The 14396-nt window shown below is 40.6% G+C and overlaps 1 protein-coding gene across 5 annotated transcripts in view; it reads right to left on the bottom strand.

The window, feature by feature from the left end:
• The window catches only part of lrrc28 (leucine rich repeat containing 28), a 92858-nt gene that overhangs the window by 64431 nt on the left and 14031 nt on the right, over window positions 1–14396 (bottom strand). For 3 of the 5 annotated variants that reach the window (XM_072278250.1, XM_072278254.1, XM_072278252.1), the window contains exons 2-5: window positions 8029–8101; window positions 7201–7432; window positions 5932–5972; window positions 2594–2631 (exon numbers count right to left, since the gene is read on the bottom strand). In XM_072278250.1, coding sequence (XP_072134351.1) covers window positions 2594–2631; window positions 5932–5972; window positions 7201–7368 — 247 coding nt within the window. In that variant the 5' untranslated portion in view covers window positions 7369–7432; window positions 8029–8101. The remainder of the gene's footprint in view (window positions 1–2593; window positions 2632–5931; window positions 5973–7200; window positions 7433–8028; window positions 8102–14396) is intronic. The other 2 variants (XM_072278251.1, XM_072278253.1) reach the window with 1 other exon arrangement.

The following is a 14396-nucleotide window of genomic DNA, read 5'->3' as shown; positions in this document are numbered from 1 at the left end:
TGAAGCCAATTGGGTACTAGCGCTAAACAGTGGCTTGTTTATGATAGCCAATATTCAAAAATGAATATTAAAAAAATAATCTACATTCTGCTAAAGAGATAGACCATGAGGGAAAAAAAAGCAAAAATTTACACTCTCCCTCGTTCTCCTGAAGGAATCATAGCCTGAATGACTTGTTTCCTTTTGCATCTGATTTTGCCTTCTTTTTAAAAAATGTTGTGACAATGACAAATTAGTCTGCTAACATCTCCACCAACTTGTTATGGAAATATTCATATTACTTTATTATCACCTCGTGGACAAAGGTACAGTGAAAGGCCTGCCTTGCATACTGCTCATACAGATCAAATCAATTAGATTAGATTAGATTCAACTTTATATTCATTGTGCCGAGTACAGATACAAAGCCAATGAAATGCATTTAGCATCTGACCAGAAATGCAAAGAATAGTGTTATTTACAAAATAATGGCGAATAAAAAAAGTGCTGCAGTACACAAATATAAAGTACTGAGACAGTACAATACAGATGCAATACTGCTTAGCGCTGTGATGAGAGGTTCAGCAGCGTCACAGCCTCAGGGAAGAAGCTCTTCCTGTGCCTGCTGGTGCGGGAGCGGAGGCTCCTGTAGCGCGTACTGGATGGGAGGAGAGTAAAATGTCCAAGGTTAGGGTGAGATGCATCCCTGATAATGCTTTTCGCCCTGGCAGCATTTATGGTAGATGTTCTCAATGGTGGGCAATTAGGCGCCGATAATCCACTGGGCAGTTTTCACCACACGCTGGAGTGCTTTGCGGTCCGATATGGGACAATTGCCATACCACACTGAGATGCAGTTGGTGAGTATGCTCTCAATGGTACAGCAGTAAAAGTCCGTCAGTATCGTGGGACAGAGGTGAGCTTTCTTCATGTTCTGCAGGAAATAAAGGCGCTGTTGCGCCTTTTTGATCAGGATGGAGGAGTTCAGAGACCAGGTGAGATCCTCAGAAATGTGGATACCAAGGAATTTGAAGCTTGATATACGCTCCACTACAGTTCCGTTGATGTAGATCGGGACGTGAGTGTGACTCCTGGCATGCCTGAAGTCACAGTGCATTATGGTAGAACAGGTAAAACAAAAACAATGCAGAATAAAGTGTAGCAGCAACCAAAAAAATGCAAGTAAACAATAAAATAAGACCATTATGAAGTATTTTGTAAGGTCAATAGTCACCTTATCATTCAAGAGTCTGATAACAGCAGGACAGAAGTTGTAATTGAGCTGAGTTGCACGCAGTTTCAGACTTTTGTATCATCTGCCTAATGGGAGAGGATGGGTAGGTTTTTTGATTATGCTACCTGTTTCACTAAGGGAAAGAAAAGTATAGACAGAAACAAGAGAAAGTCTGCAGATGCTGGAAATCAAAGTAATACACACAAAATGCTGGAGGAACTAAGCAGGCTAGGCAGCATCTATGGGAAAGAGTCCATGTTTCAGGCCAAGACCCTTCATCAGGACTGGGAAAAAAGAGATGAGAAGTCAGAGTAAGAAGCTAGGGGGAGGGGAGGAAGAGGTACAGGGTGGTAGGTGACAAATGAAACTGCGAGAGTGGGGGGGGGGAAGAGAAAAGAGCTGGTAAATCAATTGGTGAAAGAGATAAAGGGCTAGAGAAGGGGGAATTTGATAGGAGAGGACAGAAGTTCATGGAAGAAAGGAAAGGGGGAAGAGCAGCAGAGGGAGGTGATGGGAAGATAAGGAGATAAGGAGAAAGATGAAAATGCAAATAGGGAATGGTGAAAGACAAGTGTAGTGGAGTACAATTACCAGAAGTTCGAGAAATCAGTGTTCATGCCATCAGGCTGGAGGCTATGCAGATGGAATATAAGGTGTTGCTCCTCCAACCTGAATATAGAGAGACTCCATATTGGGGTTTTCCTGAATGTGTTGTGACCTCAACTATCTGCAGTTTCTTGCAGTCATATGCAGAGCAGTTGCCGTATCATGCTGTCATGCATCTAGATGGAATGCTTTCTATGGCACATTATAAAAATTGGTAATGGTTGCCAAATTTCTTTAGCCTCCAGAGGAAGCAGAGACTGTGGTGAGCTTTCTTGGCTATGACATCAACTCAGTGGCACCAGGATAAGCTATTGGTGATGTTCACTCCGAGGAACTTGAATGTTTTCAATCTCAAGACCGTGTATGTAGACAGGAGCACGTGTACTTTCCCCCTTCTTGAAGTTAATGACCAGCTCTTTTGTTTTGATGACATTGAAACAAAGATTGTTGTCATGACACCATGTCAGTAAGCTCTGAATATCCCTCCCGTACTCCAACTAATCATTAATTGAGATAAGGCCCACTACGGTGGTATGGTTTGTTAACTTCCAGATGGAGTTAAAGCAGAATATAATAACTTCAAATATATTGCTATCCTCCAGTCATGCTGAATCTCCATCTTTAACGCCTTTTCCAACAGCACTCCTGAAGTACATTCACCGTAAGATCTGCAGTAGTTTGGAGTCAATCAACGCTGTCTTTGCCAATAATGCAATATTATGAACAAATCTGAATACTGAAACAGCAAATATTTTCCGTAAAGATTATGCTTACCTTCTGGAACTGCTTCTATGTTATTGGAATGCAAATATCTAGAAAAAGAAATTGGTTGCATCATAATTCAGAGAATAACTATTTATTCTCATAATTTACATAATATCAGCATTCAAAAAAGTTTGTGATATAGTATAGAAAGTAGATAACATTTAACTATTGAGTCAAACACTATTGTCAAAATAATGTTTGACTTACCAGGTTTTCAAGAATCAGTTAAGAAACATAAGTATAGCACCTTAATTGTTTAGCATAAGGAACTGAGTCTAAGGGCAATTTTGTTGTACGCAGATTCCAGATGCCACAATATTCCTATTGACTCACTGGAAATAGATGTCTGTTCAAAAATACTCTTCAATTTGTTCATCTTAGATAATTTTCCAGTTCAAATTATTTTCCCTAAGTTGTTCAAACACACCCTCCATCCGGGAAAGATAATGCAACATGCACTCAATGCAAAATGAAATGTAATAAAATTATTATTCAGAAACACAGATTTAAAAGTATTAATCAGAGGTGTGCTGGAGAAGTGGAAATAGTTTCCCTCTTCCATCTGGCAAAACTGGTTCTCACCCTCAATAATTTTTCTTGTGACTCCTCTGACTTTCTCCAAACCCAGGGGCAACTGCATGGACCCCAGCTATGCCTGTCTTTTTGTTGGCTATGTGAACCAGTCCGTGTTTTAAGCCTACACTGGCAACACTCACAATTCTTTCTATGCTACTATGACAAATACATTGGTGCTGCTTCCTGCACCCATGCTGAGTTCATCATTTTCATCAACTTTGCCTCCAACTCCTATGCTGCCATCAAATTTAATTGGTCTATCTCTGACACCTCTTCCTCCTTTCTTGATCGTTCTGTCTCCATCTCAAAGAGACAGGTTATCTTTTTTTGCAAACCTGCTGGCCTCATGGCTATCTTGACTATACCTCTTCCTATCCTGCAACCCTGTCTCCTGTAAAAATGCTGTTCCCTTTTCTCTGTTCCTCCGCTCTCCACCACATCTGTTCTGAAGTTGAAGCTTTCCAAACTAGAATATATGAGATGTCCTCTTCTTTCAAAGAATGAGGTTTTCCTTTAACCACCATTGATGCTGCCCTCACCCACACCTCTTCCATTTCCCACACATTTACCTTCTTCTCACCCCATAACGGAGTAGGGCTCCTCTCATCCTTATCATCCCACGAACGTGTGTTAGCAGCACATCATTCTCTGTAACCTCCGCCATATACAATGGGATCTTACCACACTGAGTACATCTTTCCCACCCTCTCCCTCCACTTACTCTCTCTATGACTCCTTTGTCTACTCATCCCTCCTGACTGATCTCCTTCCTGACACTTATCGCTGTGCTATACCTGCTACAAGTGCTACACCTGCCCTTACACCTCCTCTCTCACCACCAATCAGGGCCCCAAACAGTTCTTCCAGGTGAGGTGACATTTCACCTGGGAGTATGTCAGGGTCATCAATTGGATCTGGTGCTTCCAGTATGGCATCCTGTACATCAATGAAACCCAATGTAGACTTGATCGAGCACCTTCAGTCCATCCACCACAAAAGGCAGGATCTCCAAGTGGCCGCTTGTTTCAATTCAACTTCCCATTCCCAATTCCAACATATCTATCCATGGCCACGTCTACATCCACAATGAAGCCACACTCAGTTTGGAAGAGCAACATATCATATTCTGTCTCAGTAGCCTCCAACTTGGTGGCATAAACATCCATTTCTCTAACTTCTGGTAATTTCTCCCTTTTCCCCTTCTCTCTTTTTCCATTCCCCATTATGGTTCTCGTCTCACCCCTTCTCAACTGCCTATCACCTCCTTCTGATGACCCTCATGGCTTTATGACCCTCCTTCCCTTTCTGCCATGGTTCACTTTTCTCTCCTAAAAGATTCCTTCTTCTTCAGCCTTTACCTCTTCCACCAATTAGCTCGCAGCTTCTTACTCCTTCCCCATACTCCCTCCCCACACTTTCTTGTTTGCGCCTCTGCCCCATTCCTTTCTAGTCTTGATGAAGGGTCTCGGCCATAAATATCGACTGTTTATTCCCCTCTACACATGTTGCCTGACTTGCTGAGTTCCTTCAGCATTTCTGTGTTGCATTTGTTGGTGTAAAATGCCATTAGTTATCGGCAAATTAAGCAATTTAAGTCTATACATTGCATTTACAATATATATTTATTTGAAGGACATGAGTCTTACAAGGTGAACCAGCATTTAATTGCCCTCCCCTTACTGCTCCTGATAAAGTGGTGGTAAGCTGCCTTCTTGAACTGCAGCAGTCATGAGGCATGACTATACCCACAATGGTTTCAGGGAGTGAGTTCAAGGATTTTGGCCAACAGCTGTGAAGGAATGGTGATATCCTTTCATGTCAGGATGGCTACTAAGTGCTGTGTGATGTCAGGAGGGCAACTTCTAGATAGTGGTGTTCCATTCTTGTGCTGCCTTTGCCTTTTTGACTGCTAGAGGTCGTGTGTTTGGGAGGAGCTGTCTAAGGAGTATTGGTGAGTGGCTGCAGTGCATCATATAAGAGTACAAACTGTTGCTACTGTGCTATCCATGGCCTACTCTACTGACAGGATGAGACCACATTCAGGTTGGAGGAATAACACATCATATTCTCTCTGGGTAGTCCCCAACCTGGTGGCATGAACACGATTTCTCTAACTTCCACTAATTTTTTGCCCCTTCCCATTCTCTCTTTCGGTTCTGGTTCCCCTCTTACCCATTCTCTTCTCCTCACCTGCCTATCACCTCCCTGATGGTGGAATGAATAAATGGTTACGCACAGGGTGCCTAGAAAGCTTGCTACTAAATGCTGTGCGACGTCGAGCTTATTGAGCATTGTTGAAGCTACACTCATTCAGGCAAGTGGAGAGTATTTCACAGCACTCATGACTTGAGCTTTGTCGACGGTGGACAGGCTTTAGGGAGTCAAGAGACGAGTTACTCACCATAAGATTCTTAAGCCTCTGACCTGCACTTGTGGTCACATTGTATATATGACTATTTCACTTCAGTATCCAGGTACATTCATTGTTAATTTTACTTATTTAGCGATACAGAAAGGTAATAGAACCTTCTGGACCATGAGCCCGCGCTACCCAAATACACCATGTGACCAATTAACTTACTAATCTTGGAATATGGGAGGAAACTGGAACACCCAGGGAAACCCGTGCAGGCACAGAGAGAACGTACAAACTCCACTGGCCACTATACTACAGTGCAAACTATGCTGTTCCCTTAATGATGCCAAAGAAGATATAATGAAATAAAATCCATGTGAACTAAACAGCAAATAAACAAAGAACTGATACTCACAATTCAATAAGATTTGGAAGCTTCTGTCCAAGGTTTTCTGGCTAAAAATAATAAAATATTGCACTTACAATTTTTTTCATGTGTTTACTTTGTAGGTGACCCTTTGGAAGTGTAAAATTGAATTTACAAAAACAATCTCATATTTCTCCTTCATAGTATGACAACAGCCCACACAAAACTTCAATGCAATCTGCTCACTGCTGCTGGTTTTAAAGTTTCCACAGTGATGTGTTCCCATATGTTCCCAAGTACAAATGAAATCACTGTTATGTCGCAATTTCATCTGTCAAAGAGAACAAAATACTGAAGTCCAAATATAGATTGCTGTCATCTATTTCCCCCCCAGGCTGAGGTATTCATCCAGCACCTCTCATGAACTGAATGGCAATTAGTATATCCAATCACCAAAAAGAGCACAAATGAAGCAACAAATGTAGCTCCAAGATCTTTTATCTTTGGCTAATGGAATAATTCCATTTTCCTCTTGTTTTCACAGTGCAGAATCATTTTCATTTTGGTTTCTTCCTTGATTTTGACTACCCCCTCTCATTTTCTAGGCTTCCGTTATGCACTATCGTTGCATCCTGAAATCTTATCCAAGTGAACATTACTTGCTTGTGGACAATAAAACATGCTAAGATGCCATAAACACAAGATGTTCTGCAAATGCTGGATATCCAGAGCAATGCACACAAAAAATGCTGGAAGAACTTGGCAAGTCATACAGCATCTACAGTGGGGAATAAAAAGCTAACAAAGGATCCCTGCCATAAACATTGACCATTTATTACCCTCCATTGATTCTGCCTGACCTGCCCAGTTCCTTCAGCACTTTGTGTGATGATGTTTAGATACCACCCAATTAGAGAAGTAGGATGATTCTCATTTAACTTCCACACAAATTTCCAATAGTGTAAGTCGTAAGCAATAGGGACCCTTGCTATTTTTATTAATATCCTAATCATCATTTTGTCTGTAATCGGCTACCTCAGATCAGACTGATCATAAGTCACAGGAACAGAATTAGGCCATTTTGGCCCATCGAGTCTGCTTCACCATTCCATCATGTCTGATTTATTATCTATCTCAATCCTATTCTCTTCCACATTAAACATGTAAAACCTTCCAGTTCTACATTCAGTCTGATACGGGCACAATTCAAAATATATCTGTCAGCCGTTAAACCTAATAAAGCCGGTATCACAAAAGCACCCACAAAATTTGCCTTAAAAACAGAAAGCAACCAAGTACTAGAAATGTTAAATGTACCAGAGTTGTTAATGAATTCATCTTCATATAGAGATGTTCTAAGTGACGTGAGCCGCCATCTTTCAGTAATTCATGAGGGAATTTGCGGAGGTTCTTGTAATTTAGATACAGATTTCTGTGCTTCTCCTGCTTGGCAACAGTGATTGTTTTCCACAGGTCAGTGTTCATGATCAAGTTCTTTGAAGCCGTAGCCACTATCTCATATATTCATGGTCCCTTTGAAAAGAAAAGTCTTAGGTAACACAAAAAAACAAAAGTCATCCTTTTGCAATTCATCATCATTAACCAAAGACAATAAAAGAAAATATAATTACATGAAACAATTTTCTGAAAGATAGTAAAATATTAAACACTCCTTAAAATATTTTTTTACCTAATTTCACTTTAATAATCATATTTTGAACAGCTTGGTTATGCTTAGTGTGCAATACAAGTTATTTCAACATTTTTAAGGTACAAACTGACAAAGTAAAGTAAAACAAATTGCTGCAAAAGCAAGTTTTGCTTAATATATCAGTGAAGATGCAGACAGACCCATGATACGGGGTTGGGGGGTGGGCGGGGGGAGACGAGGGAAATTATGTTCCAAAAAGGTCGATATTGTGATTCTCCATATCACAAAGCTGTATCATCTTCAAAGGTATCAAGAAAATGCAAGCTGAAAACAGTTTCTATGTCAAATTATTTATTTATACATAAACCCGAGAACAAATTTTATTATGGCAAATTTTTGGATCGTTATTTGTGAATTCTATAAGCGTGAATTTTTGTAACCCAAAAGGCTAGTACCTCAAATTTCTTACTGGTATTGTAATGCAAATGTCTTACCTGTACAACTGTATTGCAGACATAGCTCCTTACTAGTATGTCATACCACTAATTGTCACCTCTGGTTTTACGCCTGATAGAAATTCAGAAAATCAGAAAAGAGATCATTTATTTATAAAGCAGTCCTACTACCTGGTACAGGTTACATGCCACAGAAAGCTTTCTATTTTTCAAACTTAATGTACTGCAGGATGTTTACTTGAAGCTTTCCAGTTGATTATTACATGTTAAGATGCAGGACAAACGCCCTTATCTGACTTGAGCATAAATTTCTAACAGCAGAAGTCATCAATAACAGAAATCCTTGCTATTTTTGTTAGTATTCCTGCCACCATCTTGTATGTAACCATTTACCACTCAGTTCAAGTGACTCAGTAGCAACTTAAAACTTACGCTCTTAGTGTTGGGTCATATTTTATCAATATTCATTTTATCTGAGTATCTTCCATCTCTTAAAATGTACTTGCATTGGAACAAATTAACGTAAGGAATTATGACACCAGAGTAACAAAGACATAACCGCACATTTTGTTTTTCAAATATCATACACACCAGGAACAAAGCAATAGAGATGCTGCTGCAGAAACTGTGTAAAATCAAAGAATAATTTTAAACATGTGAAACTGACCCAAATGCTCTTGTAATCTAACCCTCAAAATTGTTGAACATGGAAACAAATCAAATCAGACCATACCCACAAAATAATGGCCACAAGGACAAGCAAAATTACAAGATTAAAACTGCACTCTTCAAATCTCTCTCACTTTCTTAATACCCAGGAACCAGTGAGCGCAATAATGTATAGAGATACTTTATACTTTATTGTAGCCAAACAATTAGTACTAGAACATACAATCAGCACAGCGGTATTTGAGTCTGCGCTTCACACTCCCTGGATTACAAATATTAAATATTAAAAATAGTTAAAATTAGTAACTATTAAACATTTAAATTATAAATCAAAGATAGAAAATAGAAAAATGGGAAGTAAGGTAGTGCAAAAAAACCGAGAGGCAGATCCGGATATTTGGAGGGTATGGCCCAGATCCGGGTCAGGATCCGTTCAGCAGTTTTATCACAGTTGGAAAGAAGCTGTTCCCAAATCTGGCCGTACAAGTCTTCAAGCTCCTGAACCTTCTCCCGGAGGGAAGAGGGATAAAAGGTCTGTTGGCTGGGTGGGTCATGTCCTTAATTATCCTGGCAGCACTTCTCCAACAGCGTGTGGTGTAAAGTGAGTCCACGGATGGAAGATTGGTTTCTGTGATGTGCTGCGCCGTGTTCATGATCTTCTGCAGCTTCTTTCGGTCTTGGACAGGACAACTTCCATACCAGGTTGTGATGCACCCTAGAAGAACGCTTTCTATGGTGCATCTATAAAAATTAGTGAGGGTTTTAGGGGACAGGCCAAATTTCTTTAGTTTTCTCAGGAAGTAAAGGTGCTGGTGGGCCTTCTTGGCAGCGAATTCTGCTTGGTTGGACCAAGTCAGGTCATTTGTTATATTGACCCCGAGGAACTTAAAGTTTTTGACCTATTCCACTTGCGCACCACCAATGTAAATTGGGTCATGCGGTCCGCTACTCCTTCTGAAGTCAACAACCATTTCCTTCATCTTGCTGATGTTGAGGGATAGGTTATTGTCTTTGCACCGTGCCACCAGGTTCTTAATTTCCTCTCTGTACTCAAACTCATCATTACCCGAGATACGGCCTACAATTGTTGTGTCATCAGCAAACTTATATATTGAGTTTGATGGAAACTTGGCTACACAATCATTGGTGTACAGTGAGTACAGCAGGGGGCTGAGTACACAGCATTGTGGGGCACCGGTGCTCAGAGTGATTGTACAGGAGAGCTTGTCCCCTATTTTTACAGCCTGGGTCCTGTCTGTGAGGAAGTTGAAGATCCAGCTGCAGATCTGAGTGCTAAGGCCCAGGGTCCGGAACTTAGAAATCAGTTTATTTGGAATGATGGTATTAAAGGCAGAGCTGTAGTCAATGAAAAAGAGCCTTACATATGCGTCTTTATTCTCCGGGTGTTCTAAGGAGGAATGTAGGGCCAGAGAGATGGCATCTGCCGTTGACCTGTTGCTCTGGTAGGCGAATTGCAAAGTGTCAAGGTTGACCAGTAGGCTGTGGTTGATGTGTGCCATAACCAATCTCTCGAAGCACCTCATAGCAATTGATGTCAGAGCCACAGGTCGATAGTCATTCAGGCATGCCACCTTGCTCTTCTTCGGCACCGGGATTATCGTTGCCTTCTTAAAACACGAGGGGATCTCGGACTGAAGCAAGGAGCAGTTGAAGATGTCAGCAAACACTCCAGCTAGCTCGCTTGCACAGGCCCGGAGAACCCGTCCTGGGACGCCATCTGGGCCCATTGCCTTTGAGATTTGTTTCTCAAATCAATTAGCTATTTAGTTACAAATTAATATGACTAATACACAACAATGAACCTACCAAATTAGTCAGAAGAATGAAGAATGTAAGAGATAGTAGAAGTCAGGTATTCAGGCCCTCTTGCTTGCTGTGACATTTGATAAAGTTATGCCACTAACATCACATCCTATGATTCTCTTAATAACCAAAAATCTATCATCCTCTGCCTTCATAACTAAACTTCATGTCTCTTAGGGAAATTATTCTAAAGAGTCACAGTCCAGTGCATAGAGAAATATCTTCTCATCATCGTCATAAATTTGACTTTGAGACTGAATTTGATACCAATTTTTAAGAATGTGACCAGTTTGAGGAGATACCATACCTGTAGCTACCTGTCAGAATTCTGTAAGCTTCAATGACTTCACCTCACATTTTTCCATGCTCAAGACAGTACAGGTTCTGATTGCTCAACCTTTCCTCGTAGGACAAATGCCTAATACTCACTATTCCAGGACTTCATTTGGTTAACTTTTGCTACGTTCTATATATAATTGCCAAAAGACACGTTGGTTCAATTCAAATATGTTTGCGTTCAAACCTCTAGCAATAAAAGCCAACATTCCTAATGAACTGCTCATTGTATCTGGGCTCTTTTTTATACATCTAACATGTTGTTCAACTGGCTTGCTCATGGAAGATAATGACTTTTTTGTTAAAGGTTAATTCATATGATTTGGGCATCACTGGCTATGCCAGCATTTGAAACTTCTATCCTTGAAACAGGAAGTGTATGATAAAGGGAATTCCAGCAATATTTATTCACAATATGTGACTTGAAGGTGATGGTATTTCCACATCTCTCTTCTTTCAACGCTTCTAGATGGTAGATATTGCTGCTTCGGAAGGCATTGCTGAAGCACTCAAGATAAGTAGCTGCAGTATCTTTTATAGGTGTCATGATGTATAGTGATAGGGAAAGTGAATGTTTAAGTTAATAAGGAAGCACCAACCAAGTGGGCTGCTTCAAGCTGAATGGTGTTCCAGAGTGTCACTTGAACTGCAGTTATCTATAAAATGGAGAAAATTCTATTGTGTTCTTTTCCTGATGCGCCTTGCAGAAATTCTTAAATGGAATTCAAAAAAATCAGGCAGGAAGAACAGAAGCTTAAATTTTAACACCACAAGGTTCAAATACAGCTACCTCCCTTCAACCATCTGGTTCTTGAACCAATAGGCAAAACCTTAGTCACTGTAATTTTGGAACACTATGACCACTTTGCATTAAAGTGAACTGCTATTTTTTTAATTGTGCATATATGTATAGGCAGCCGTCAATCCCAGGGGATCATGGGTTTGCGCCTCTGGTGGACTGTGTCCTCTCTAGGGTGCAAGCCTGGGTGGGAATATTTGAAGAACCGGCTGTTGCCCATGCAGAAGTGGCAGATGGAGTTCAACCCAGATAAGTGTGAGGTGGTTCATTTTGGTAGGTCAAATAAGATGGCAGAATGTAGCATTAATGGTAAGACTCTTGGCAGTGTGGAGGATCAGAGTGATCTTGGGGTCCGAGTCCATAGGACACTCAAAGCTGCTGCGCAGGTTGACTCTGTGGTTAAGAAGGCATATGGTGCATTGGCCTTCATCAATCGTGGGATTGAGTTTAAGAGCCGAGTGGTAATGTTGCAGCTATATAGGACCCTGGTCAGACCCACTTGGGAGTACTGTGCTCAATTCTGGTCGCCTCACTACAGGAACGATGTAGAAACCATAGAAAGGGTGCAGAGGAGACTTACAAGGATGTTGCCCAGATTGGGGAGCAGGCCTTATGAGAATAGGTTGAGTGAACTTGGCCTTTTCTCCTTGGAACAACAGAGGGTGAGAGGTGACCTGATAGATGTGTACAAGATAATGAGAGGCATTGATTGTGTGGATAGTCAGTGGCTTTTTCCCCAGGGCTGAAATGGCTAGCACGAGAGGGCATAGTTTTAAGGTGCTTGGAAGTAGGTACAGAGGAGATGTCAGGGGTAAGTTCTGTTTTTTTTAAACGCAGAGAGTGGTGAGTGCATGGAATGGGCTGCCGGTGGCGGTGGTAGAGGCAGAAACAATAGGTCTTTTAAGAGACTCCTGGATAGGTACATGGAGCTTAGAAAAATAGAGGGCTATGGGTAAGCCTAGGTAATTTAAGTCCTGACGAAGGGTCTCGGCCTGAAACGTCGACTGTACCTCTTCCTAGAGATGCTGCCTGGCCTGCTGCGTTCACCAGCAACTTTGATGTGTGTTGCTTGAATTTCCAGCATCTGCAGAATCCCTGTTGTTTGTGCTAATTTAAGGACATGTTCGGCACAGCTTTGTGGGCCAAAGGGCTGTATTGTACTGTAGGTTTTCTATGTTTCTATGTCACTGATGTAGTCCAAGGGAAGGGCCGCTATAGCTTAGCTTAGCACCAGTGTTTTCGCAGAGGTTGCCTGACTGAATTTGTAAACAACACTAAACTGCCTTAGGGAGCCCGGCTCCAGATTTCTTCCTCTGGGGCTTACTCCCAAAGCCTTTCCCATGCACGGGTATCGTCGCAAGGCAGCGAAGGTTTAAAATCAGAATTTTCCTTCACCTAGGCAAGCTGCCGTCCAAGACTGATGAGCCCCACATACCTGAAATTGTGCATAATTAATGTTTGATTTATGTTTTGCTGGTGAATGCTGCTCATATGATGCTGCTGCAAGTTAAGTTTTACACTTGCACAAGTGCGTACATGCTTATACATATAATAAACTCAACTGTGAATAAGTACCGTGCCTCTGAGAGAAAGTCATTCAGCCCATTTGTTTAGGGTTAATTATAAGTTCCAAGGATGTTCGATGATGGAAGATTCATCATTGGCAACATCACTGAATATAAAGGGAATATGGGTTCAGTATAACAGGTTATCCGTAACATTGCGACCAGTGAATGAAAGTTACTTTCCACTCATAACCACACAAAAAAATACCGTCCAGATCTTGCTGGACGTGAACTTAGTGACTCATAACTAGAGTAATTGCAAATAGAAATGAACATATTAAAAATTCCTATTAAGCAAATAAACTTCAGGTGGAATAAAATTTAAATTTATTTATGCAATTTCAAACTCATTTCGAGTTCAGTTTCCTATTGTAGTGAATCCCAGCCTGATGGTCTTATTAGGTCATATATTATTCAGAGAAAATACATCTAGTTCTTAACCTGAGGCTGTACCCTTCATGCCAGACAACCATATAACTATATAACAATTACAGCACAGAAACAGGTCATCTCGGCCCTTCTAGTCTGTGCCGAACTCTTACTCTCACCTAGTCCCACCGACCTACACTCAGCTCATAACGCTCCATTCCTTTCTTGTCCATATAGCTATCCAATTTAACTGCTCCAATCCATATTAAATTTTGTTTATAAATGACAAACATTGTCACCCTACAATATGCTATGAAGTAGGTTAAAAAAAATGCACCATGTGTTTACACAACTGTCAGGCATAGAAAAATTGACCCTTTTGCAGTTTGAAAAAAGACGAAGTTACAGAGACTGGAAAATAGCAAAATGGCAGAAGAAGCAAAGTAACTGAAAATTGGCAAAAGACATTATTAACACAGAAGTGAGGCTACTTGCAGTCTCCTTGCTGAAGTCAGGGCAAAAATATACATCAAATTCCCAATTATAACTTCCCTCATAAATAACAATAGTTCAAAGTAAATTTATTATCAAAGTACATACAGTTGCAAGAAACAGTTTGTGAACACTTTGCAATTCCTGTTTTTATGCATTAATTACATAAAATGTGGTCTGATCTTCATCTAAGTCACAATTGTGGACAAACACAATCTGCCTAAACTGATAACACACAAACAATGCTACTTTTCACGTCTTTATTGAACACATTGTTTAATCATTCGCAGTTTAGGCTAAAAAAGCATGTGAAGCCTATTTAATATTTTTTAATAACTGGTAGAACCTCCATC

Source organism: Mobula birostris, chromosome 14 (genome assembly GCF_030028105.1).
Source record: "Mobula birostris isolate sMobBir1 chromosome 14, sMobBir1.hap1, whole genome shotgun sequence".
NCBI lineage: Eukaryota > Metazoa > Chordata > Chondrichthyes > Myliobatiformes > Myliobatidae > Mobula > Mobula birostris.
Note: the sequence above shows the minus strand (reverse complement) of the source record. Positions and strands in the feature narration are given on the sequence as shown.